The 27,592-nt window shown below is 41.8% G+C and overlaps 2 protein-coding genes across 5 annotated transcripts in view; one reads left to right on the top strand and one right to left on the bottom strand.

The window, feature by feature from the left end:
- The window catches only part of DNAJC17 (DnaJ heat shock protein family (Hsp40) member C17), a 19,784-nt gene extending 7,790 nt beyond the window's left edge, over positions 1-11,994 (top strand). Inside the window, exons 7-11 of the mRNA XM_018565365.1 lie at positions 93-142; positions 1,919-1,996; positions 6,276-6,356; positions 9,074-9,205; positions 11,872-11,994. Of these exons, the coding sequence (XP_018420867.1) occupies positions 93-142; positions 1,919-1,996; positions 6,276-6,356; positions 9,074-9,205; positions 11,872-11,985 (455 nt within the window). The 3' untranslated portion in view covers positions 11,986-11,994. The remainder of the gene's footprint in view (positions 1-92; positions 143-1,918; positions 1,997-6,275; positions 6,357-9,073; positions 9,206-11,871) is intronic.
- A 4,858-nt stretch (positions 11,995-16,852) lies between these two features.
- On the bottom strand, positions 16,853-27,340 carry GCHFR (GTP cyclohydrolase I feedback regulator). 4 transcript variants are annotated; one of them, XM_018565367.1, is made up of 4 exons: positions 27,336-27,340; positions 26,537-26,578; positions 17,871-17,965; positions 16,853-17,074 (listed from the first exon to the last, which is right to left on the bottom strand). In XM_018565367.1, exons 2-4 carry the CDS (start codon positions 26,570-26,572, stop codon positions 16,951-16,953), a joined length of 255 nt encoding a protein of 84 aa, XP_018420869.1. In that variant the 5' UTR covers positions 26,573-26,578; positions 27,336-27,340; the 3' UTR covers positions 16,853-16,950. The 4 variants fall into 4 exon arrangements, with proteins under 4 accessions (XP_018420869.1, XP_018420871.1, XP_018420868.1 ...); XM_018565369.1 differs by having other exon boundaries at positions 17,871-17,962; XM_018565366.1 differs by lacking the exon at positions 27,336-27,340 and having other exon boundaries at positions 26,537-26,661.
- Between the last annotated feature and the right edge of the window lie 252 nt (positions 27,341-27,592).

Below are 27,592 nucleotides of genomic sequence, written 5' to 3'. Positions count from 1 at the left end.
TCTCAGAATTGTTTTGTGATCTGATTTCAGTTTTCAAGCTTATTCTTTCCCAAGTAAAAGCAAGTTTTTAGATTAATTATATATTTTTTCAGGTAACAGCGGCGGAAACACAAATGGGGAAGAAGGACCTGCAAAAATAAAGGTAGCTAAATCCTTTTATTTCCTACTAATATGTGTTTGGATAAAAAAAGTAGATTTAAATGCCATTTTATACAATAAATTGTGGAGAGCTAATACATAATTGTTAGGTTATTAAAGCATATTTTACATAAACTAGCTGGTCATTTATGTTTAGTTACCTATAAGGGGGGGGTGGGGGGGGTGGGGTGACAATCACAAGTGTGGCTGAACAGAACTGCAAATATTTTGGCTGTTGAAGCAATTCACATATACAGTGCATTATATATTTCACCTGTGTATATATCGCTCTTCTAGCTGGGGTTACTCTTTGAGCATGTGTGACTATACTGACATTCATAGACCATGGCTGTATGTCTACTAAGCACTTCTGCCCTGCCATGATAGCATGGCACATACTTCTGATATACAGAAACAAAGAAATATTGCTCAGGTTATGTGACATGTGGATGAGAAGCTATACCAGCTCAGCCAAAATCACACAACATCTTTCTGAAGTTTAAAACCTAGTGCAATCTGCATATTAACTTTATTATTATTATTATGTCCCCTGTTTAATGAGAACATTTAAATATTCTGAGAACCAGCACCTTTCACTTGTGCACTCTCCTAGAACTTAGATTGTGCCGTCAAGCCTAACATTTACAAACCAAGTAACATGATTCCCAGTCATGTAATCACCATGACAATCAATCGTGATGATCACTGGAAGTTTGTTTGCAAGTCGGCTTGCAAACACATTTCTGTGCCAGAAGAGGTCACTGTGCCCCTCCTGCACATAGTAGATAGAAAAAGCGAATCCGTTTTAGGAATCAGTTTATAAATAAATTTGCTCCAATCACGTCTAATTATTGCGTGCATAATGACATAGACAGCAAACACTTAACGGGCTGTGTTTCTTTCTCAATCAAATGCCAGTTAAAAACAAAGAAGAACGTTGCTTAGAGATGCACTTTAATCAGCTTCACTGGTTCAGTGGTTTAGTTCACGTCTGTTGTCTCTATTGAGTAATACTAACTGCCAGGTATTCTCAGTTTGTAGTGCTGTTTACATTGGCAGGGGATGGAGAAATGTGCCCTAACAATGGTGGTGAATGATAAATGGGCCCTTACATTGGTGGCCAGTGGAGCAGGAGCCCCTTGCATTGGTAGCCAGTGGAGGAGGGCCCCCATACCTTGGTGACCAGTGAAGAGGGGTCCCTTAGCATTAGCAACAAATGAAGGAGGGCCCCATTGCATTCACAGTCAGTGGGGAAAGGTCCCTGTTGCATTATCAGCTAGTGACGATTGCCAGGACATTGCTATAAAGGAGCTCAGACAGAGCTCACTTGCTTCCAGCTGCTCAGCTCTGGGTATGCCTGTGGATGTTTTCAAAGCAGTCACATTGACATTCCGCCTCCTGCTGCTTGTGCTCTAATGGCATTGGTCCCGGGCAGGCACTTGGTGCCAAGACAAGCGCTGTCAATTGTTTAATAATTAGGTATTCATCTCCTTGTGTGCAGCATGATCGGACAGCAATAAGGGGAGAGGGCGTGCTGCCAACCACATGTGACCATGTTTCATGTTACAGCCTGAATATGGGTGTAACAGGAAACATAGTATTAAAGGTAAACGTGGCCTTTAACATTTTTACACCAAGGGGCATTTTACATATGGACCTAGAAGGCCATATTGAGGTCACGAGGGGTTGAATTGCACTTAACGCATGGCTTACAGAAACATTACCGGGTTATAGAAGAAAGCTGTTACCTGATCACGTTTTCTTCTTTTATCATCACCAGCTTAAATGGAAATGTAAAAAAGAGGATGAGACGCGAGGGGGATATTCAGAAGATGTTCTGATGAGGCTTCTACGGAAGGTTTGTTAATGTCTACTATTGTATTCTTAGTCTTTCTGAGGTCGCATAAGCAAAACTTTTAAATGGTCATTGTATGCAAACAGCAATTAATGTTTTGCTAATCACTTTGCATAGTTTTTAGAATGCTTAGAATTATCCTTATTGACCGGTCCAGTTTGTAGGCGGTGTATTGGGAGGCTCTTCTGTTTAACCTTTCATATATTAAAATTAGAGCTAAATGTGTTTTTGAAAATACCAATAAATAGTGGTAAAGGTTAGTTATTATAAAGTCACCAATCCTCTATTTTCATTTTATATCTATGCTATATAAATAGTGTAATCCATTTATTCCTTCATTCTAAGACATTGCAAGGCATTTTATCAAGATTGTCTGTTTTGGGAACAGCAGATCGTGTGGGTTCACTGAATGATTGATGGTTTGAATCCCAATACACCAAGGGGAAGTTTATTAAAACTGAAGCAATTGCTCATAGAGTCAGCTTCTCTCTTCAGTCTGTTCAGTTAAGCTTGGAAACTAAGAGATGGGAGATAATTGGTTACTATGGACAACTTCTCCAGATTCTGTCGTCTCCAGTTTTGAAAAATTCCCCTCAAAGTGTATTGGAGTTGAATTAATTAATTGACTTTTCACTTAGCATAGTCAATAAGGGGAAGCCCTAATCACTGTGATCACTCACTCATCTACAAGTGAAATAAAAATAAAACAGGATTTTTTTAATTGAAATTAATACAGTTTCAGCTTATTCACTATGCTAAGTAAGCTTTCCTTTTTTAAAGAGAACATAATTTTTAAATGAACTTTCAATAAGTGAACAGTCTCTATTCCCGGTGCTCTATGGCACATATATTTATTTGGTGGTGGTTAATTGGTATGTGACAGGAAGGGCCTACGTGACTCATGTCCTGTTTGGATTGAAAATGTCTGCTAACCCTGAAAACTTCTGCCAACTGATAATACCTCTAAAATAATAACTTTACACCAGTCAGCATTTCAAGCAGTGTAAAACATCACTTAGACAGCGGCAGCTGCTGTACTAATTGCTTGACCAGCATGTTTGCCCCTATATTCAAGCAGATACAAATGATCCCTACTGATTGCACAGCGTTGTCAGTCTAATACCATGACCCTGTAGACGGTAGGAGCAGAGCGAGCAGATGGATGATCTCATCAGTGTGGTGATGCTCTTTTGTAGGGCACTAGGCTCAGGGAAGGTCAGTGACCTGAAAACGGGTGGAATATGGAATTCAGGATACCGCAGGATTCTTTTGACCCAGCTCATTTAACAACAACAATTGGAAACCTCAAAAGTTATGTTCAGATGTAATTTATATTAGGAAAGGAACATACAGCAAAACCTGCATAAATGTGTTATCTCAAACATTCACAGCACCATCACCTGTTTAGATCTGGGCACAGAAAGAGAACATTTAAAGATAGCGCATCCCAACGTTGATTGCCAAAGAAGTCAAGGGTTGCTAAAGGGATGCAATTTGTATATCTGCTCTTCCCTTAAAGGAGAACTATGGGGTTAGGGCTTTTCCCCATAGTTCTCCTAAGGGTAACAGGAGGACACAAACTAGCGTCCTCCCGTCACCCAAAGCTCAGTATACCGCGAGCTACAGCTTTAAAACAGGATTTTTTTAATTGAAATTAATACAGTTTCAGCTTATTCACTATGCTAAGTAAGCTTTCCTTTTTTAAAGAGAACATAATTTTTAAATGAACTTTCAATAAGTGAACAGTCTCTATTCCCGGTGCTCTATGGCACATATATTTATTTGGTGGTGGTTAATTGGTATGTGACAGGAAGGGCCTACGTGACTCATGTCCTGTTTGGATTGAAAATGTCTGCTAACCCTGAAAACTTCTGCCAACTGATAATACCTCTAAAATAATAACTTTACACCAGTCAGCATTTCAAGCAGTGTAAAACATCACTTAGACAGCGGCAGCTGCTGTACTAATTGCTTGACCAGCATGTTTGCCCCTATATTCAAGCAGATACAAATGATCCCTACTGATTGCACAGCGTTGTCAGTCTAATACCATGACCCTGTAGACGGTAGGAGCAGAGCGAGCAGATGGATGATCTCATCAGTGTGGTGATGCTCTTTTGTAGGGCACTAGGCTCAGGGAAGGTCAGTGACCTGAAAACGGGTGGAATATGGAATTCAGGATACCGCAGGATTCTTTTGACCCAGCTCATTTAACAACAACAATTGGAAACCTCAAAAGTTATGTTCAGATGTAATTTATATTAGGAAAGGAACATACAGCAAAACCTGCATAAATGTGTTATCTCAAACATTCACAGCACCATCACCTGTTTAGATCTGGGCACAGAAAGAGAACATTTAAAGATAGCGCATCCCAACGTTGATTGCCAAAGAAGTCAAGGGTTGCTAAAGGGATGCAATTTGTATATCTGCTCTTCCCTTAAAGGAGAACTATGGGGTTAGGGCTTTTCCCCATAGTTCTCCTAAGGGTAACAGGAGGACACAAACTAGCGTCCTCCCGTCACCCAAAGCTCAGTATACCGCGAGCTACAGCTCGCGGTATACTGAGACACCGCAGCTGAAACGTATCCCGACATGCATCTCTGGATCCTCCCAGCTGCGTGAGTGACAGCTGGCTCTGCCTATCAAGACGCAGAGCCAGCTGTACCCGCCTCCTCCCCCGTCCGTTCCACCAATCAGCACTGGAGGATCGGATGGGGGAATCCAGTCCCTCCCCTGTCACGGCTCTCGGTAGTGACAGGTTCGAGAAATGAGCAAACGCCGGTATGTGTTCGCTCACTTCCCGATCTCCTGCGCCGACCTGTGACAGTTTCATTGTCACAGGTCGGCTAGAACTATGAGGATGAGTGAAAATCACTTGCCTCCTAGTTCTCCTTTTAATAAGCTTTTAAGGGAAGTATGTCATTTAGAGGAGGCATGTAGTAAGAATTTGGGGTGGGAAAATGAAGAGGAGGTAAAGTGTAGCGAGGTGTGAAAGAGAGCAGGAAAAGATAGAAGGGGGAAGGTAAGGGAGAGAGAGAGAGAAACGGTGGGGAGGACAAAATAGGAGTCTCGGGAGGATAGTATTTTAGCCAATCAGAGGGCGATAAGAAGAGTAGCAAAGAGCTATCAAAATGTGGATCACTGACTGAAAACACATATGCAGCTCAGGAGTTTGACTTTATTCCCTTCTGCTGCTGCATGCTTCTTCCAAGTTGGTGATTTAGGAAGTACTGAATGTAGCCTAGGTGAAGTCTGACCATATGTTTGGCTCCCAGCACCTGTACCACATTCCCATTGAACACTGACCTGGTGAACTCCCTGGGTGCTGTGATGACCAACGCTTGCCAATCATCAGTAAACCTCCTGAAGATATGAAGATAAAAAGTATGTGTTTTGTTGAGTTATATCGCACAATAAAGCGCATGGCATTTCAGGGACGTACAGGACCCCTTTATCAAGGCCTGTGTGAGGTCCTGCAAGTCACTGAAACACTGCACACTCTTTTGTGTTTTTCATGCAATAGAGTCAAACTTATTTAACTTTGTTTTGGTGTGCGGACAGCATATCTTCACGTGGTTCCACACACCTTCAGAATGACCTTCAGCACGACCTTCAGCACCTGTTAGCATGACTGTCGGCAACATACAGTGCACATTTGTGTGCAGACACAAATAAAAAAATAGCAGACGCAAACAATCCACATCAGCGCCACAAGACCGGATTTGTAGCCCAGAAACACTTGTACAGGCACCACTACTGGAGGCAGCCCCGCTACAGTCAGGGAGACTGAATACACCTATAGAAAACAAAAGCCAGACAAGGCGCCTTCCCTAGTTTAAAACCTTTATTATAGAACATACATTTAAAAAAATCTATTGTACTCGCAAAGGAGGATATTCATAGAGCCTTGTTAGCTGCGTACTGCAGCAACAATCGCCATATTCGATTGAGAATATGGCCATTTGTTCCTGCAGTACGCAGCTAACAAGGCTCTATGAATATCCTCCTTTGCGAGTACAATTTAAAGGTTTTTTATTTATGTTCTATATAAGAAAGGTTTTACACTAGGGAAGGCGCCTTGTCTGGCTTTTGTTTTCTACAAATAAAAAATACCCTGTGTAGATATGTGGTGAGAATAGAGCTATGCCCCATTATCTATATGGGATTAATCTGAAAAATGAGTCCTCATAGCATTTGAATGTAGAGTTGAATAATATAATGGAAATTTATTTTTATGTATTCTTCTTTTAAACGCTTACCTTTTTTTTTTTCTTTGCAGTATGGCGAAGTATTACATATTGTGGTATCCAGCAAGAGCAAGGGATCTGCAATAGCTGAATTTGCTACATTTAAATCAGCTGTAAGTTTCATGAAAACTTTTTTATATGTTTTTTTAATTTTTCTGTATTTATTTATGTAGCTAGCCTATACTGAACATTAATCTTCAAACATACAACAGCTATACAGGGTAGGGATGTCACGATTCCCCTTTTTTAGGCCCAAGTACAAGTACTTCCCCTCATGTACTTGTCGATACCAATTACCGATATTTTTTTTTAAAGAGACAGGTGACTTTAAATGGTCCATAGTACAACTACATGTTATGTACTATGGCTCATGATTTAACCTATTCATGTTAGCAGGGGAGAATTGTAAATCTATTGCTGTAGTGTAGTGGAGGTGTGTGTTGTATATATGTACTACATATACAGTACACACGTCCAGTACACTATAGCAATAGATTTACAGCCAGCCCCGTCCTAGCTTCCCTCACTCACAGTTTCACTCCGATCCCTGTTGCCTCTTGTAGTTGGCGCTGGGCAGGATCGCTGCATCGCGCCTCGGTGCTCAGCTTGTGGGAGGCGCTCCCAATTCTGCCCTGCTAACATGAATAGGTTAAATCATGATCCATAGTACATATATAGCACACATGTCCCGTACACTGCAGCAATAGAGTTACAATTATCCCCTGCTAACATGAATAGGTTAAATGGTCCGTAGTACATAATAGTACATAACATGCATTTGTACTACGGATCCTTTAACCCATTCATGTTAGCAGGGGATCATTGTAAATCTATTGCTGCAGTGTACGGGACATGTGTACAGATAGAATGCACTGCAGTAATAGATATACAATTCTGCACTGCTAACATGAATGGGTTAAATGATCCATAGTCCAATTGCTTAATAGGGAGCCCCCTTGCCCTCACTCACTGCTCACGTTGTGCGGCGCTGTGCGGTAGAGCAGCGACGAGTCACCGCTGGTCCGGTGGGAGGAGCTCCAGGTGGGGTCCTAATTTAGCTGGCCCAGAGGTGCCTGCCATCTGGAATTCCTCCCGCCGGACCAGCGCTGACTCGCCGCTGCTCTCCGGCACTGAAGGACCTCGAGGAGCATCGCGTCACTGCTGCTCTTGTGGGCGGAGCTCCAGGTGGAGTCCTCTGGGCAGTCGCCGGCCACCTACATTAGGACCCCGCCTGGAGCTCCGCCCACAGCAGTGATGTGACGCTCCTCCGCTCAGCCTGACCAGAGGACCCCGCCACGAAAGGTAAAGTAGAAAAAAAAGAAAACAGTGCAAGCTTCGGCGCTATGCATCGGGGCATTTTGACAGTACAAGTACTTGTCAAAATGCCCTGTATCGGGCCCGATTCCGATGCTAGCATCAGTATTGGGACATCCCTAATACAGGGGATGTAACTATTACTGGTAAGAGGTAGAGAGCTTAAAAGGATGTAAGGCTTATAAAAGAATATTGGATATTTAATAGGGATGTACAGATATATCGGCCGAAAATGGCACTTTTGGCATAATGTCGAAAGTGCCATTTTCCTGCCGATACATACCTTTCCTCCCCGCTGGGCGCTGCTCTTTGTCCCAATGGGGAGGAGAGAAAGTGACAGCCGGCCGAGCGTCTCCTCCCACACCGCTCTACCGCCTATCACAGTCCGACAGAGCGGTGTGGGGGCGGAGACCGCGCTGCCACATGAGGCTGGGCTCTCCTCTCTACACGGCTCGATCAGCCTCCTGTGACAGTGTGTGACAGAGGAGAGCAAGCTACAAACACTCAGCGATCAGTGATCGCTGAGTGTTTGTACATAATTGAGGATATGGTATGTTAACTATAGCCTCAATTATGAATGAATGGGAGTGATCTACATCACCCCCATTCATTCATAATTGTAGTTATAGGAAACACACAATGTTCTCATTGAACAGGAACACTCATAAAGGATTCCTGTTCATTGATAACAGGGGACACAGAAAAAGAGATTGAGGACTCTGTGTCCTCAATCTCTTTTTCTATTTTAAAAGGGAAATATCAGTGGTCTGTTTAGACCCCGAAGCCCCTAAAAGTGAAGTAAAAAATACAAATATTTAATAAAAAATGAATTAAATAAAAATAAATATAAAAAATTAAATATTTGAAAAATGTGAAAAAATTAAAAACATTTTTGGCTTCGGTTTCGGCCTGACTTTTTTTATTTCCGTTTCGGTGCACCTCTAATATTTAAGTCTTAAACCATAGCTTATCCGGGAAGGTCTATGAAGAAAAAAGCCAAGCATGCACAGTAAGGTCTCGTTCACACCTAGGCGTATTGCATATGTGCGTCTGTCGTGTGTTTTTTTTACCGCGATTCGCTGTAAAAAAGTTGCGCGACCGTCGCGCGTTTCCAAAGGCTACTTGGCTGTATCCCAATGGAAACGCGCAACAAAACGGCCCAAAGTAGTACATGTACCTTTTCAGGCGTGGACCGTTTTGTAGCGCGTTAGGGACGGGCGGAAATACGCTAAGGTGGGAACGAGACCATTGAATACAATGGGATTTATATTTTTGAGCGTTTTGTAGAGCGTTCGTCGAGCGTAGAACGCGCTACAAAACGTTCAGGTGTGAACGAGGGCTAAACCCAGTCCGCTGTCTCAGGATGTTCTAACATGCCAAAGATTACATTTGTAAAGTTGCATACAACTTGTTATTATACTATTATATACTTGTATCTGTTTAACTGTCTTTTCTATTTTATTTGAATGTTTACATTTGACCACAGTCAACAAATTTTGTGTTTTTGTCCTCATAGGAACTAGCCGTGAGGAATGAGGCTGGCTTATTAAATAACCCTCTTAAAATCTCCTGGCTCACCCCACCACCCCCCTCAGTGTCGGACAATTCCAACAGGACTACCTCAGATTCTTCCACTTACTCATCACAGGTAACCTGGGCCTGTTCTTTTAGCTGGTGATTTTTATACTGAAGCCTATGCTGAAACACTTCATCTTAATTTACGTTTTTATTGTGAAAACCACAGATTGGCCTCTTTCAGCCACAGTTAGCCAAGACCTCTTGGTGTGAGGTACACAAATGAAAGTTTAGTTTTTACTAAGAAGAATAAGGAATAAAACCTATAATAAGAAGGAGCTGCTGTGTGTCAGGGACCGGTTCCTTTTATACTTTTCATTTGTTATGTATCGAAAAGTGAAAGGTACAAACAAAGAATAACCGCCTACTAGAAACAAAATATTTGCAGTGTCTAGCTTAGAGTTACTGGATATAGATGATGACATTTTATTGTCTGTACCCCAGGCTTCTTTCGGCCTCTATTAGTCGAATCTTAATGGTGTGAGGTGTCTGACTTGGCAACAATGTGAATGCTCACCAACTTGTATTCAATTACTTTTTTTTTTTTTTAATTGCGGTTACTTTCAAAGTAGCCACATGGACAATAATAGCAGATTTTTCTAGTTTTATATATACACTATATTGCCAAAAGTATTGGGACGCCTGCCTTTACACACACATGAACTTCAGTGGCATCCCAGTCTTAGTACGTAGGGTTCAGTATTGAGTTGGCCCGCCCTTTGCCACTATAACAGCTTCAACTCTTCTGGGAAGGCATCCACAAGGTTTAGGAGTGTGTCTATGGGAATGTTTGACCATTCTTCCAGAAGCACATTTGTAAGGTCAGGTACTGATGTTGGACGAGAAGACCTGGCTCGCAGTTTCCGCTCTAATTCATCCCAAAGGTGTTCTATCGGGTTGAGGTCAGTACTCTTTGCAGGCCAGTCAAGTTCCTCCACCCCAAACTCACTCATCCATGTCTTTATAGACCTTGCTTTGTGCACTGGTGCGCAGTCATGTTGGAACAGGAAGGGGCCATCCCCAAACTGTTCCCACAAAGTTGGGAGCATGAAATCGTCCAAAATGTCTTGGTATGCTGATGCCGTAAGAGTTCCCTTCACTGGAACTAAGGGGCCTAGCCCAACCCCTGAGAAATAACCCCACACCATAATCCCCCCTCCACCAAACTTTACACTTGGCACATTGCAGTCGGGCAAGTACCGATCTCCTGGCAACCGCCAAACCCAGACACGTCCATCAGATTGCCAGACAGAGAAGCGTGATTTGTCACTCCAGAGACCACGTCTCCACTTCTCTAGAGTCCAGTGGCGACGTGCTTTGCATTGCACTTGGCGATGTAAGGCTTGGATGCAGCTGCTCGGCCATGGAAACCTATTCCATGAAGCTCTCTACGCATTGTTGTTGTGCCAAACCTGAAGGCCACATGAAGTTTGGAGATCTGTAGCTATTGAGTCTGCAGACAGTTGAGGACTTCTGTGCGTTGCGAGCTTCAGCATGCGCTGTCCCCGCTCTGTCATTTTACATGGCCTACCATTTCGTGGCTGAGTTGCTGTTGTTCCCAGTTGCTTCCACTTTGTTATAATAACACTAACAGTTGACCGTGGAATATTTAGTAGCAAGGAAATCTCACAGAACACCTGAATCCAATGGTTTGGAGGGGTGTCCCAATACTTTTGGCAATATAGTATATATATCAGTCCATATCTTGACAACTATATTCCATTCTGTATTCTAAAGAGACAATGTTACATTCTGATTCCTGTTGGTGTTTTCTTTTTTGAAACCTTTACCCCCACCCCTATTGTGAACCCTTCTCCCAGCTGTCATTTCCACCCATAAGTAACGCTGTTCTAGATTCACAAATGAAATGTCTTAGGACACTTCATTCATGTCATTGCCACTGTACTGCTGCTGTATGACCGTCCCTAGCTGCCATAGTTGAATCACGTTTTTTTAGCACAAATTAAATGTCACCTTACATTTCATTAATGTGCAGGAGTGCAGTGTCTGCTTTGTTGTTGACAAGGTTATCTCTGAGTAGACCTACAGAAAGCTAGGGAAATTAAACATTGAAGAGAAAGGTTCTAATAATTAGAAAAGGATGGCACAGAGAGAGAGGCTGAAAAAATGTTTGCAGCGAACAGGATGTTCAAGAATAGGATTAGAGAAAGTGTCCCGTCCCCTTTACACATTCATAGGGTATACACTATAATAAAACTAGAGGACTGTCAATACCCACAGGTCTTACATTGGGCATCTGAAGGGATCGGAGTTTAGGTATTTGTCATTTTTGTGGTACCCATTACCTTTGCCACCACTTCAAGATAATTTGATGTAAAGGTGACTAATTTTATTTTTGGTAGGAGACCGAATGGGCTTATAGAGGACTTCCCATGTTTTGTTTTTTGTGTGCAATTTTTAAGTAAATTCTGTATATTCCCAATCATGACCTATGTAAATCCCAGAGTCCTTTTGTGCTTTAGGGCAAGACCACTAAATGTGGTACATTGCGAGTCTCCATACAGTCAGAAAACTCTTCTATATAATCTGAGAGAGAGATCTTCTCCCCCCACACAAGGGTAGTTATTTAGTGGCAATCTGACCATGAAAGTAAGTATCTGATATGTTGTTGTCATGGTAAATGCCCCCAATCCACTTTAATTTTGATAAATTATTTGACATTTATTTAGTTTCATGAAAATGCATGCCACAATAATAAGTGACTTCATTTCTTTGCAGAATTCTGTACGATCAGACAGAGATTTTGAAAGTTTAGTGTTAATGAAGATAAGACGGGAAGCAGAACGTCAGCGTCTTATAGAACAAATGCTGCGTGAAGACGAGGAGGCCTAAATTGTTGAAGCAAAAATCTGATTTTCCCTTTTTTATGTACAGTTTTAAATTAAAATGTTATTTTTTAACTGCTTTACTTTGTAAGAAAACAACTTCCTGTACTTTTTAAGCTTGTTTTTCAGCCTTACAAGAAATATTAGGTGTATGTAAGACTTGTTAAAATTCCAGATCCAGGCAGAACTACATAAGGGTGCTGGAGGACAGAGCAGAGTGATGGCCTTATCAGTGTTGTGTCTCTTCTTCATTGTCTAGCCACAGGCTGGTTGGTGACTGAGCTATATGTAAGACAAAATCAATTTTTTCTTCTATCTCATTGTTTAGTGTATAGAAAATCCTTTACCCCACAAAAATGATGAGATGAGTAGGGTGAATGCATACTTGTAACACCTAAATGCATAGCCTTATATTTTAGTCCCCAACCCACTCTATTTTGTCAAGGTCTTCCTGTAATGCTGCTATGTTGTGTGTCAAGTTTATTAACCCACAAGTCTTGGTATCGTCAGCAAACACTGAAAAGGGGCTATTATTGCCAACTTTAATCTCGTTAATAAAGAGGGTAAACGGCATTGGCACTAAGACAGGACCCTGAGGCATGAGCTATTTACAGTATCAATACTCTGTGGGCACGTTCCTGTAGCCAGTTCTCTAGCCATGCACACACAATTTCATCAATGCTCATAGACCGTAGTTTGTAAATTAAGCATTTATGGGCTACTGAATCAAATGCCTTTGCAAAATCCAGATGCAGTACCTCAATTGGCTTTCCTCCATCTAAATTGCTGCTCACCTCCTAGAATGTTAGGTTGGTCGGACAAGAACCTTCCATTCAGTAAGGATCCTTGAAAATGAAGTACAATGATCTCGCTGTAACTTGGCTTAGCTCTCCAAGTACCTGCAGGTGTAAGTTATCTGGTCCTGGGTATTAATTAACATGACGTTTTTGTAGTCTGTTTTGAACAGCCCTGCATACAGAATGAGGGATCAGAGGTTTGAAAAATACAGTCCTGCATACAAAATGCAGAGATGAAAGGGTTGTAAAATTCAGCCCAGGATACAGTATGCAGGGATCAGAGGGTTGTAAAATACAGTCCTGCATACACAATGCAGTAATTAGAACTTTGTAATATACAGCCCTATATACAGACTGCAATGATCAGAAGTTGGTAACAAACAGCCCTGTTAACAGAGTCAACCCAACCCAGTGTTGGCCGTGGCCGCTACGAAGAGCAGCGTTGATTCGACCCTGAGAAGGAATGCACTGTGCATTCTATCACGGAAATAACCGTCTGCCAGTACGTCACCATAGAAATCCATGGCACTGCAAGGTCAATCCATAAAAAGAAAGGGAGACCAAAATGACAGCTAACAGCATCCACCCGTCTCTATCAATGGGGATATTAAAGTAGCCATCAAAACCCAAGTTATGTGTAAACCACAGGGGCAGCCTGAACACAAAGAGTACAATATGATAAAACGTAAGATAAAACATGAATATGAATACTTATATGTTCATCCCTCAATACAAATCCAAGTGTAAAAATCTGCCCTCTATAACTGTTCCTTAAATCTTTGCTTTCATATGTTTCAACTCCCACAGTATAAACATTTATATATCACACTTGCTAAGCAATGTCCATTAGAAAATAACAACAATATATTTTAGCCGGCGCATACAGTATATATTAAAGATGGGCTCGTTATTCGAGTCGAGCAAGAGTTTGACTCAAACATCAGCAGTTCATGTGTTCGGCGAACACACGGACTGTCAGCGTTCGGCGAGCTGTTCGCCTGCCGAGTGCCCCACAAGGTGCTGTGCGTCACACAGTGCCTTGAGAGCCCTGATTGGCTAAAGCCTTGCACCTGACCACAGGTACAGTACTCTGTAAGAACCATGATTGGGCAAAGTCATCTGTCAGAATGCCATTCTGCGGCGGGAGTTTGTCACAGGTGGGCGTGCGTCTTTTTTAAAATTATTATTAATTCTATTTTTTCTTGTTTTAATTTTTATTTCGTCGTCGTGGACAACGCTGACCTTCATGATTGACCCTGGATTACGTTGGTGGATCCATTTTATTTTATTTTTAATATAAGACTTGTCAAAAACCTGTCTTTTGTTTTATTTTTTCAATGAAAGGATTTTTACAAAAGTCTGCCCAGTCAGGTCAGCTTGGCTATTAGGTTTTATCCACAATTTGCATAGCAGGGGAGGCCGACTGCGCTGAAATGCCAGCATCCAACCTCCCTTAAGTAACACCCTGTTACAAGTTCATAAGCATTATTAAACACAGGTACTCAGATGGACCTACATAGTTAAACATCAGGATGGAACCTATATGATGGCATAGCTGTCGATAATATATTTTTGGCAAATAATCTACCACACATAATCAATAAACACTTATGCAGCAGTCTCCTACAATAGCAGGATTCCCCTTACTAGGGATGAGGCCCAGATTTGCCCAAATATAAATTTAGTGGAATGGGTGAATTTTTTCAACTGCCCATAATGCTCTGTGCGCCCTTTTACTCTGGCCCTCAAACTCAGAAGAGCCAATAATACGAGCGATTTCCTTGATTCCTCACTATAAATTGAAGTTGCTGTAGGAAGAAGATGAGGAAAGCTGACAAACTGCAGCTGGAGGGGTTAGGAACTGATCTAAAGAGACTTTATTTATGTCAATTGCAGTGGTGGGCTCTTGTGTGCCCCTGTGTTAACAGTCCTTCACTTAACCCGAAAATCCAGCAACATGTTTGATTACAAGTTATTTGCCCATCACCCCCCTTTCTGCCTTTTTTTTATTTGGGGCTTTTTTAATTGTAGTTGTTTTAAAGGGGAATAGGATACTTTGTTATACGCGTATGTCATCCACCGTTAAAATCAGCCAGTGTCATATGCAGTAATCTCCTCATACAGTAATCACTTCCCCTTCTATAGAAGAAAATCTTACATATGTGTATAGTTCATGGTCATGTAATGCTAATACAGTCATTGGGATCATTATACTTTACAATGAAAATACAATGATTCCCTATAGAGAACCGTTGTCCATGGTGCTGAATCCGTGTTTTCACCTGCACACCCTAAAACACTGAAAAATTACAATAATGTATATTACCATGTTTAACATTCACTGAGAGTACATGGTTGCCAGCGAATGTGCAGCCATTCCACACAAGTCAATGTTTCTAGGTAGGCTGGGCTTATATTTCTTATCTGTCAGCTCTTTTTTTGCCATCTTTGTTTTCTTCGGGAGATTTTATTTCACTTCCTGTCTGATAACCACAACAGGAAGTGAAAGGAAACCTTTTCAAAGAGAGGGAAATCCCTGGTGGTCAATACTAGTGTCGCCATTCCTGTTCTGATGACAATCCAGAATTCGAGATTTTCTTTCCTTTGTGATAATAGTCTCTAGGACAGAGAAGGTGAATCTCCCTAACGGAGACACAGACTGCAATAGAAACCTGACAGCTGTTCTAATCCCTCTGCACTTTATCCAAAACTAAAAAAAAAAGAAGTGTTGGGTTCAGTTACACTTTCATGATGTTCTATAACACTGTTCTATAATAAAGTCCCAGTGTTCCTCAATACCCAATATGTCATTTATACCTTGTAGCTTAAAAGAGAACTATGGGGTAACCTTTTTATCCCATAGTTCTCTTATGGGTCACAGAAGGACATATACTATCGTCCTCCCGTGAACAAAAGCTCCGTATATAGCGGGCTATAGCTTGCTATATACTGAGAGCGCCGCAGCCAGGACGAATCACAACAATACTGTCGAGATCCACCCAGCTGGCTGGTATACTTGCAGCACCATGGCTGATTTAGGACATGTGAAGGAGGCCTTAGTGTAGTGTTTCTGGACTTTTATTTAGGGTTGTACCCTTTCTAAATGCCATGGCTTACAACGCACTCCATACGTAATTTTCCTTACTAACCTTGACATGTACAGTTATTGCCACTTGTTTCCAACTATGTACAAATTCTTTTCAGACAAGACCTCATGTATTATAATAACTCACTTGCTCTTAGTTTATGTATGTTTCATTTATTTTCTGATAAAACATTGTGGATCAACACGAACTCCTACCCCTCCAAAACCCTAATATAAAGAAGTAGTCCCGGGCACACCAAGGTCCCATGCATCAATCCATCCTTTTATTGACATCAGATACACACAGCATCACAAGCATAAAGCAACGCTTTGGAACCTAACATGGTCCCTTCATCAGGCAAAAAGCAAAGTGACTTTATACTTGGATCTGTACGGTGCCATCTGCTTCTCACCCAGCACCCTTCCAGTATATTACTAATGGATTCCGGTCTGGAATGCAATGGGACACTTGTAAATTGTGGACCTCCAAAACTCTAAAAGGTACATGTAGGTATGTTGAAGTGTTCAGTCTTCTCCTATAGAATATATGTAAAATACTTTTTTCATACAGCAGGCTTTGCTTTCTAATATGTTGGTATTCAGCAATACATAGCGACTTGGCAGATATGTGCTTTCCTCATCCTGACAACACTTAACTATTCAAAGCTAGGTTTCCATGGGCTATTCTATCTCATTGCTCTTTGAACTGTTCATTTAAGTACTTAAGACGAGGTGACTAAGGAGGAAATGTAAATTAAAAAGAAAGTCACATATGTAAATCAGACTAAAGGAATATAAAATCGAGCAGTCAAGAAAGGGACTTTACAATTGCACAGACCTAAACCCTCAGCCACAGGGCACTAATTAACACTGGCAGTATAATTATATTGTTGTGGTGCATTTATGTAATACATCCACCATTTGCAACATGGGAGCAATGTCCAGACTTGTGAACATGGAAGATTCTTCATTTCAAACTCGGCAACTCCATCCATTACTGATCGGAGTGAAGAGCTGTTCGGGAACATGGCAGGATGCTCTTCACATGGCATCTGAAGCAGTCTTTTGGTGCTTGTGAGACACACCACGCCTACTCCTTATGTAGGCACCATACAAGAGTCTGCCCAACTCCTGTCATACTGATGACGCGGTATCCTAAACTCTCAAGCTTGTTCAGTGTCACACGTGGGGGCTCATTTACAAAGTATTCTGCACTAGAAGAAACAGAAAAGAGAAGAATGCATGAAATCACATTTTGTTCAGCACTGGATATGTATGGTATTTTATTTCAACAATTAATTATCACAGATCTGAAGTGGGGTGTCTAGAACAGTGCTTCTCAACCTTTTCCCCCCCCCCCATCATGACACCCTAAAAAAGTATGCAACATCTTGAGGAACCCCAGTCTAAAATGTGGGGGGGAGCCCAAGCAAAAACACATGACAAAGTGGGGTTCCATCCTCTGGATCAAAGTCCTCCCTTCAAATCAAGAGCCCACTTCACATCAAAGCCCCCTTTCACATCAGAATTCTCCCTTTAACATCAGACTCCCTTTTACATCAGTAGCTCCCTTTCACATTAGAAGCCCCCTCCTTTTAAATTAGAGTCTTACTTCTTTCACATCAGAAGCCCCCTTTACATCAGGAGCCCCCCCCGTTAACATCAGAGCCCATCTTTTCATATCAGAAGCCCCCTTCACATCAGGAACTTCCTCCTTTCACATCAGAAGCCCACTTCACATCAGAAGCGCCCGTCACATCAGGGACCCCCTCCTTTCACATCAGAAGCCCCCTTTACTCCCCCCTCTCACATCCTTTATATCAGAGTCCCCCCGTCATGTCATATCAGAATCCCTCCTTTTACATCAGAGTCCTATCATTACAAAATTTCGAGGCACCTCTGAGAAAACCAGAAGGCACCCCAGTATGCTCCAGGACCCTGGTTGAGAAAGGGTGATCTAGAAAACTACGGTCTCGAGTTTGTCCTCCAGGTCATGATGGATGCACTTACAAATTATTCCCAAGCACAGTTCTCCTGGCGGCTCCAAGCTGTTCCATCAACTCCGGATCAGAGCTTTCATCTCCAACTATGGTGGGGCCGATCTCCTAAGTGAGACACAATCCTTATTACTTTGCTGTGCACTTCATATACCTAAAGTTGTCAATCACTTTCTATTGGCTTCTTAATCTAAAATCTATCGCATTCAATCTAAGAATACGATGGAAATGTCTGGATCTACTGATTGTTGTGAAATGTGGCTTTCAATTACGGAAACCTCTGCCTAGGTCATACACCAAGTGCCCAAAAAAACAGAAACCCAGCTCATTGTTTCCATTTGTATATGTGGAAACACATAGACAGAGATGAGCAGAACAAACTTTATTTATATGCTTGCTTTGCATGTGGATAGATTGTTGAGCATGGGCACAATCTGACCACAATGCATCACTCTCTTTGCGGTATTGTTTATAACATCAGTGGATGCAGTTATGCAAGCACTGGTTGATGACTATAGAAAAAAGGTATCTGATCAAACCTCACTTCCATTGCAATGGTACATTTAAAAGGAGTTGTAATGTCCCACCATATACTATTTTGTTATAACATCAGCATTGCAATAAGAATAAATACTAGAGTTGGTTTTCATAATGCAATCAAAGCTTACTTGAAATAATCACTTACGTAGTGAGTACTGCCTTCTGTCTGCCCATCACTTTCAACAACTTTCCAGATTCCCAGTGTGCTTTGCATCTCTTACCCTGCTGCTTGATGTGATACAATCTTGATTTCTCAAGACTACATAGCCCATAATGCATTGCTTCGAACAGGCAATGATAACGTTACATTGTTTAGGCAGGCTCTGTAAGAGTTGTGACACAAGGAAGTCCATATTCACAGGGCTGACTACATATTGTGTCAGTGCTCTGAGGAAGTACATCCTATGGCCCTCTTCATTAAGTATATTTACAAACTTGTAGACGGATATGGTTATTAAGAGCGGGATAGAACGTATGGAAATTCAATATAGAAATACAGATTTATTTTTAGTTTTAACCATAGATACCCTCTAATGTCTTCTGAGACTTTGAATGTCGTTTTCTGCCTTCTTCTGTGTTTGTAATGGCTTAAGCAAGAATAAATGTCATAGAAATACAGATAACTGCCAAAATGACTTTCACAATAACTGAATTCTAAACTGACAGGTGTTTTCTGAAGATGCCAATAAACAATGGAAAGTTGTCACTGTGTAAAATTGTCCCATCATTGCTGACACAACAACTGGAAAAGCAATCAGGATTCTGTTCTGCAAGGACACAGCTGCTAGAGCAGATCCATCAGATATTTGGGTCTGTACTTATGCAGATGTTTCTAGCACACATCCCTACACAGGAGAGTCACTACTTCCTTCTGGATGACACCAAGGAACGAAAAATCCTGTTTACTCATAATTAATCAAATGTACTTCATTGCGCTTAAAACCATGGAAGAGCAAATTCTCTTAAGTGTACAAAATATGTGATGCTGTGGAAGGATGAGTATCAGTCCAATGCCATCGTTGATGTCAATGGCAAGTTCATATAGTTGTGGATTCTAAGGAGTTGATTTACTAAAGGCAATTAGGCTGCTCCCTATCAATCAAGTGCAAGGAAATTAAAAAGATACATTTTTGCTTGCTCATGATTGGATAATGGAAGTCAGCAGAGCTTCAACTTATTCACTAAACTAAAGGGAAACTTCCCTTGCAAAGTGAACAAGCTATTTGCCTTTAGTAAATCAACCCCTAAATGTCTCCATTTGTATAATATTTCTACAATAATTTTGGGTTCCACCTTAATACCACGGCCATGAAAAAGTCAAGTGATGGTGTCACCATCGCTTTGTAAATCTTTATATTGTATAATACACAGAGAGCTTGAAAATTCCATTATAACATGTTCATCATGGCATACAATGGGATAGTGTGTCGATCCAAACTACTGCCGGTAAATCTCTGTCTCCTTTGAGAGATATTAAAAGTGTGCTCACCTTGCTGTGAAATATCAGGGCAGAAATGATCTTTAACTGTGCTATTTCTAGTATAATAATACTCTAATCTAGTTCAGTTCCACATGTTTGCTAAATTTATAATAATTGGGAGTGTAAAATTATGTTTTAGTAATCTTTAAAGTGACGCTATACTCAGGAGTTAAATCTTAAAAATGCATCCAAGTACCCTAACTATAAGGGCCCGTTCATACCAAATGCAGTGCGTTCCGGCCAGATTCTAGCCAGAACGCACTGCCTTGCATTGCGGCCTGCTCACTTTTTTGTGGGGCAGGAGGGGGCATGGCGGGCCCTTGAAGTGAATGACATCGTAGCCATGCCCTCCAGCCGCAATGCGATCGGCCGCATGGGATCGCAGGGCACCTTGTGCCTGCGTTCCGGTGCGATCAAAATGCTGCAAGCACTATTTTGATCGCACCGGACCGCAGGCATAATCACGGCAGTGAGCTTGGAGCGGTGACTACTTTACAACACACTTAGGGACCATGGGGAACAAAGTAGCCACCCTTGTGATCCTGTGCGTCCGATCGCATTGCGGCCGGAGGGTGTGGCTGCGGTGCCATTCACTTCAATGGCCCACCATGCCCCCTCCTGCCCCACAAAAAAGTGAGCCGGCCGCAATGCGAGGCAGTGCGTTCTGGCTAGAATTGGGCTGGAACGCACTGCAACTGGTGTGAATGGGCCCCAAACAAAAATGTATCTTATTTGTGTATCACTCAGCTGTAGATCCTCAAATCGTCTCTGAATTGGTGCCGACACTGTCCTACCTTCTGGAGGGAGGCTACTTTTGTTCCACATGTTCCCTGTGTGTGTTGTAGTCACCGCTCCAAGCTCACTGCCGTGATGGACTATAATCTCATGTTTAGTTTTCTAGTTTGTATTGAGATTGGGGTCCATCATGGGAGTGATCTTGGAGCAGTGACTACTTTACAGCACACACAGAAACCATGGGGAGCAAAAGTAGCCACCCTCCAGTAGGAAGGACAGTGTCAGCACCAATTCAGAGATGATTGGAGCATCTGCAGCCGAGTGATACAGAAATAAGATCATTTTTGTTCATAGTTAGGTTACTTGAATGCATTTTTAAGATTTAACTCCTGAGTTACGTGTCACTTTAAAATGAACTAAATCCAAAACTTTTATTCTGTTTTGTTATAACCCCTGTCATTTTTTTCTACCCTCTGTGTCCCTTTGTGGAGACTTCTCTTCACTTAATGTCTGATAGCCACAACAGGAAGTGAGAAGAAATTCCTCCAAAGAGAGAAAAATCCCTTGTGGTAAGAAGGGTCCACAAAACCAGAACCAATGTCCCAATGGAAGATTTCCCATCTATTCCTGTTCTGGTGACAACCCAAAATTTGTGATTTTCATTAATGTTCAATGATAGCGGTCCCAGGACAAATTGAGGAGGTGACTCTCCATAACGGGAATATAGAAAGCAATAAAGACCTAGAATTTAACATCCTGTCCTGCGCTCCTTCTTCAATGGGTGTCACTGTACATGTACACTGATTTTTTTTTCAGGCATACACAAGCAGGAAACTTTAAACACGACTGTTTACATACAAGTGCCCGGGCTGCTATAGAGCCACGCTTGTATGGTGCATAGGAGTGTGTGGCCTTCCCCCCTCCACCGCTGGCTATCCTGGGCTTCGCTGTCCCCGTGTGGGTCCAGGACTGGTACGGTGGGTCTGTTTACATTAATCGGAGGGAGATCAGTCCACTTCCAGCAGCTGATCTCTCCTCCGATCACTGAACCTAGAAGCGATCTGAATGACATCACTTCTGGTTTCAACATAGATATAGAAAAGAATAGAACCCAGTGTTCAGAAAAACTAATGTTAGGCTGTGGGAATCGGCAGGAACACTGGCCCCTGCAGCCAGTGGGCATCAGCTGTGACTGCTGGGAGGAGTGAAAACGAGAGCAGGGAGGGGGCAGAACAGCTCAGGTTACAGAGCGGACGATCGGTAAATATGTGAAGAACAAACACAGAGTGATCAGTACTGATCACTCAATGTTTGTAAATAACTGAGCACATAGTATTCAGATACTGTGTCCCCAATTATGAATAAACAGGAAGTGATCTATATAATTTCCTGTTCATTCATGATTGTAAGCATAGTATCTGTTTACTATCTCTTCGATTTTGATCGTGGGCATAGTATCTGTTTACTATCTCTTCGATTTTGATTGTGGGCATAGTATCTGTTTACTATCTCTTCGATTTAGATTGTGGGCATAGTATCTGCTTACTATCTCTTCGATTTAGATTGTGGGCAAAAAAAAAAAAAACAACTAAGGAAAGGTGGAGAAAAAAAAAAAGTAATTTTAAGTTTTGGCCTAACAAATTCTGGTGCGGGAGGTGCGGGAGGTGCGTTGCGGTCTTATTCATTTCAATGAACGGTTTAGTGCGGGTGTAGTGCGATTATGAGCGTTCCAGCGTGGTGTGCTTGCAAAAAATTGTGCATGCAGTTTTATTCTGAAGTAAACTTTATGTTGTAACACTCCATTTGTGCTTTATATTTTAAATAATAGATAGTAATTCATATCTTTTTATCCTATTATTTGATTAATCGGAAAAATAACAGGCCAACTAATCGATTATGAAAATAATCATTTGTTGCAGCCCTATATTTTTATTAAAACTTTAAATATAACTTGAACAGAATTTAACAACTCTGCATATGATAATGATTATGTTCCAGATACACATTGATCTGATTAAAGTTCTGTAAGACATTTTGTTTTATATCTGAATCCAGTTAGAACAATATGAAGATAATTACCAGTTCCCGTATGAGGAAAACACTCTGACAAGTAACAGGAATGAACAATACAAAGTCTACCTATTGTCTTCCTATCTGTTCCAGCAATGATTGTACATGACAGAATATAAGCACACAAAGAGGTCTGCTTATAACTAATTTACAGAGCCATTCACTATACAAATCTTTCTAAATGTTTGTTCTGTGCGAATAGACGCAAATACGTACGTTCTTAGATATATTTATTTTTTATTTATTTATTACAGGTATTTATACAGAGCCGACAATTTACGCAGCACTTTACATACTGCACATTCACATCAGTCCCTGCCCTCAAGGAGCTTACAGTCTCAGGTCCCCTTCTCACATACAGGGCCAATTTAGAGAAGAGCCAATTAACCTTCCAGCATGTCTTTGGAGTGTGGAAGGAAACCCACGCATGCACAGGGAGAACATGTAAAACTCCTTTGCAGATAGTGACCTGGCCAGGATTCATACCAGGGACCCCCAGTGCTGCAAGGCAGAAGCGCCAACCACTGAGCCACTGTGCTTTTCAGGTCAAATGTATGCTATGTAATACTGCATTTTGACCACTAGATGGAACTGGGGTGCAGGGGAAATAAGTATTTACTAGTCTCCATCTAGGGACCATAATGCAGTATTACACTACATACATCAGACAAAAATAATAACATTTGTATTTGCACCTATTCGCAGAGTGATCTTTCAGAAAGATCTGTAGGACGAATGGTTCTTCAAATTGTTTATAAACACAAACCCCTTCACATCTGAGTATGATCATGGCCTAGTATCCTTTATTTAAAGTGACCCATAATCATACAAAAAAAGAATAAAAAAAGAACGCAAAGCCATCCTGTAAAAGAAGATGTTTTAGTCTTCCCTTTCCAGCAGGTGATAAGTGGAATCTTCACCATCTAGAAGAGCTCCAGGCACCACTGCCATCCAACACTTTCAGCTGTGTGGGATATTGTGCCCCTGCTGGTCCCTGTGATTCCTCCCGTCAACCCCTATGTCACTACAGGGGACAGTAGTGATACTGGGGTCAACGGGAAGAACCACAGAGCCCAGCAGGGGGACACGATATCTGACTCAACCCAGAAGTGACGGACAGAGCAACATATGAACACACCATCCTCCTAAAAGGCATGTATACATAAATATATAGTTTTCAGTATGCTGATCGGCCTCTTTACAAGGACTGATCGCCTTCTGAAAATGTAAGCTGATAAGCTGTCATACTTATCCACTGGATTTAATATTTTGTGAGTCACTGACCCCAAATAAACCCACATAAAATTAAAGCTTAACTCCAGGCTAAGCACTTCCCCCTAAATTGGCCCCCTCCCCTCCTTGCATTAGTTTTTAGAAGCCTTTAGGCCGGTGACATGACACCTCAGGAGCCTTGTTGCCTCTCTTCTTAGTTAGGCATTTCTGGCAAATGCAAAGAGCAGCCTTGGCGTGATAACATCAGTGCCGTTCTCTGCATCAGTACACTGTGACTAAAGTGCTGCGTGGTGATACCCCCCTCGGGTGGCGGGGTGAGCATTGTACTTACAGTATGTCCTCAATCTTTCAGGATGAGCGATGTTAGGACAGCTCTGGATTTAAGGTGTGTCTTGTAATCTGAGCTGCTTTTTATTCTGCCTGTGGGACCATATAAAATGTAGTGCGGAGCTGGGCATCTCATCAGAGCTCCTTTTATTTTAGGTCAGTGTCTCAAAAAGTACTGAAGCCAGAGGATTTGCATAACAGTTAAGCAACAAGCATTTCCTTAAGACAATTGGTAATGATGGTCTCATTCATTTTATTATAGTTTTCTTTTAATTTGCAGAGAAAGGTCTGATAACTGGTCAGCCCCCTAAACACAAACCTACAGTGATCGGTCTCTAATATACAGGGGTGTCTCTACAATGCTTGCTGCCTGAGGCGAGTGGTGTTATAGGTCCGGGGATGGGGGAGATACTGATATACTCATCTGACTCCAGCTGTGGACTGTCCCTCTGCCCTGTCATGTCTAATGCAAGCAAGTAGACCTTAGACTGCCAAAACCCAGGGGAGAAGAGGCTGTGGGGACTGGTGATCAGGTGAGCATATCTTCTTTATTTGTGTCCCTAGACCAGAATGTGTAGCGGTATTGCAGTGCAGTGTAGGGGAACCCCTATTCCAGGGTGGGGGGTAGCCTTAGTTTTTAAATTTTTATAAGTTTTAAAAGCAAATTGTTGCATACAAGTTCCAACATGTGTGTGGAGTGAGCAGATAGTATGTATTGGTCTAGTAGGGTAGACATCGTTTTACTCACTACTGTCTATAAATAAGGATTTATGGGCCTCTACTAGGGGTGCACCGAAATTTTGGCCGCAAATGGGACTCTTGGCAAAATGCTGAAAGTGCCATTTTTCTGCCGAAATAGCAGCGCATTCTTGGTTTCTTTCCTCCCTGCTGGGCGCTGCTCTGTGTGGAGGAGAGCGTTGTGAGCAGCCGGCGTCTTTCCTCCTCGCACCGCTCAGCCTCTTGTGACAGATCGGGAGAGTGGTGGTGTAGGCGGAGACAGCTGTCAGCTCTCACAGGAGGCTGAGCTCTCCTTCCGAACCGCCAGCTTATCCTCCTGTGACAGCGAGTTAGAATGGAGAGCGGGTACAAGCACTCAGCGATCAGTGATAATAAATAATAAATGAGGACATGGTATGGTTACTATATCCTCAATTATGAATGATCTACATCACCTCCTGTTCATTCATGATTGTGGATATAGTAAACACACAATGTTCTCATGTTATGAATGAACAGGAAAACTCAGTATAGAGGATTCCTGTTCATTCATAACAGGGGATGCAGAAAAAAAATTTGAGGACTCTGTGTCCTCAATCTCTTTTTCTATTTTAAAAGGGAAATATCAGGGGTCTGTTTAGACCCCCAATATTTCCCCGAAGCCCCCAACAGTAAAGTATAAAAATATTTAATAAAAATACATAAATACAAATTAAAATATTGAAACAAATTTGAAAAAAAAACATTTTCGGTTTTGACCTGACATTTATTTTAACTTCGGTTTTGAATATTTCATTTCGGTGCACCTCTGGTCTCTACTCCGCACCATATTTCATGGTCCACCCATATTTTGGATGTAAAATGGAACCATGGTGCCATTCCGCAAGCCCCCCTCAACCCTTCTTAACACTTACCTAAATCGTGGGGTGCTTTTACCGGCAGGCTGCTGGGTATGTTTAAATTTGGAACAGCTGTATCATTTATTCACAGATCCATCACACAAACTGTGAATGGAAAAAACGACATGAATGACATGACATCACTGCACCTGTAGTCCAATAATAGAATGTCTGTATCTCGGTACAGACCTGGGGCTTGAGGAGTAGTCTGCAGGAGCCTGTGCATTGCACCTGTGATCGTGGTTCCACTACTGAGCAAGCTCCAAAGCAAAAAATTAATAAAACACAAATTTTTTTCTTCTTTTTGCAGCATGGGTGCAATTATTAATGTTTTTGCAAAATGTGGACTATGCCTTTAAGCATCTGATATTTTGTACTTGTGTTGCAATGTGACTGCTACAAATAGGAAACAAGAATACACTCACTGCTATATAATGACTCTGATAACATGCATGTATAACTGTTCCTGCAAGCACCAGTACATAGTATTATTAATAATAATAATAATAATAATAATAGACTGATCACCATCTCAGACACACTCTGACCTGAATGATGGTAGAGAATAATAAACCATATGATAGAAATACAAATCCCTGTGATGATAACCCCCTGGGGTGGTCATGCAGTATACAGGAATGAGATCGGTGTCCCCCGCACGGTTCCCCGGACACTTACCATACGGATCTGGGTGCTGATCAGGATGTACGGCATGATGAGCTCTGTCCTGTCCACTCCTCTCGGCTGTCACTCCTCCAGATCACAGCTCTCTGCAGATGTGACCTTCGGCATTCCTGACACGCCCCCGCCCACCAGCCAATCACTATGCGCAGATCTGCATGTCGTCACGGGGGCGTTTCCGGAAGTATCAAAGCTGGGATTTTAACACGTGTGTGTTTGTGTTGAGAGGGAGAATCCGGGGAGAGATGTCTGAGTGATGGATCTGTGTGATATACAATATGTGCAGACGTTGTGGGGCTTGAGACTGATCCTAAAGCTGAGAGGATCTGTTTGTGTCATTGTCATCACAAATGCAGGCACCTATGGTGAGGTGGTGGAAGAGAGGAAGTCAGATTGCTTCTGCCTGAGTTCCCCATCATATCTGACCTTATTATTTATTACTATACAGGAGATATATTTAGTGCTAACAGTTTGTGCAGCACTTTACAATGTATAGAAGACATAATTACAATAAAATTGAAGACAAGATGGTGAGGTGGGCCCTGCCCATGAGGGCTTAAAATCTAAAGATGTTATTAGATCCTAGTTTGTGGGATTCTGTATATTAATACAAAGTTCCACCTTTTGCAGAAAGTTAATTAATACACGCACATTATTTAAAAAAAAGTATGCTGCAGTGCCGTCCGTCCGTTTTTTTACTACGGGCGGACGGCAAGAGGTTAAAAGAGAAGTATTGGGAGAGTAAAATGTGCTCTTCCGGGTTCTTTGAGCCCACGTGTGACACTGCGGCTGTCACATTCCGCCTCTATAGATCGAGAGGTCGCTCAGTTCACAATCTTGTCAGGGTTTCTTTCCCTTCCTTGTCCAGTTGAGCTGCAGCATGCCTTGTGTGCTGTGTCTCTGACACTGTTTCTCTTTGGAGCCCTCTTATGACCAAACCAGTAAACATCATCATTCTGCAACTACTACCAAACTCCTGCAAATTCCTGTCTCAGGGTGATGATGCAAACACCATTTCACTATTTAACCAGGAGATTGTCCATTTAGTTACAT

The sequence above is a fragment of the Nanorana parkeri genome, unplaced genomic scaffold (assembly GCF_000935625.1).
Source record: "Nanorana parkeri isolate BGI_ZX_2015 unplaced genomic scaffold, ASM93562v1 scaffold837, whole genome shotgun sequence".
NCBI lineage: Eukaryota > Metazoa > Chordata > Amphibia > Anura > Dicroglossidae > Nanorana > Nanorana parkeri.
The sequence above is the reverse complement of the archived record's forward strand: the minus strand, read 5'-3'. Positions and strand labels throughout refer to the sequence as shown.

Bases quoted from the DNA above. Each gene is read 5' to 3' on its own strand.
- GCHFR (XM_018565367.1), bottom strand. From the start codon at position 26,572: ATGCCGTACATCCTGATCAGCACCCAGATCCGTATG. The intron at 17,966-26,536 runs GTAAGTGTCCGG...TGTCTCACTTAG, and splicing joins TCAGCACCCAGATCCGTATG to GAGATCGGCCCCACCATAGT. The intron at 17,075-17,870 runs GTAAGTGCATCC...TGTTTCTTCTAG, and splicing joins ACTGTGCTTGGGAATAATTT to TGCAGAATACTTTGTAAATG.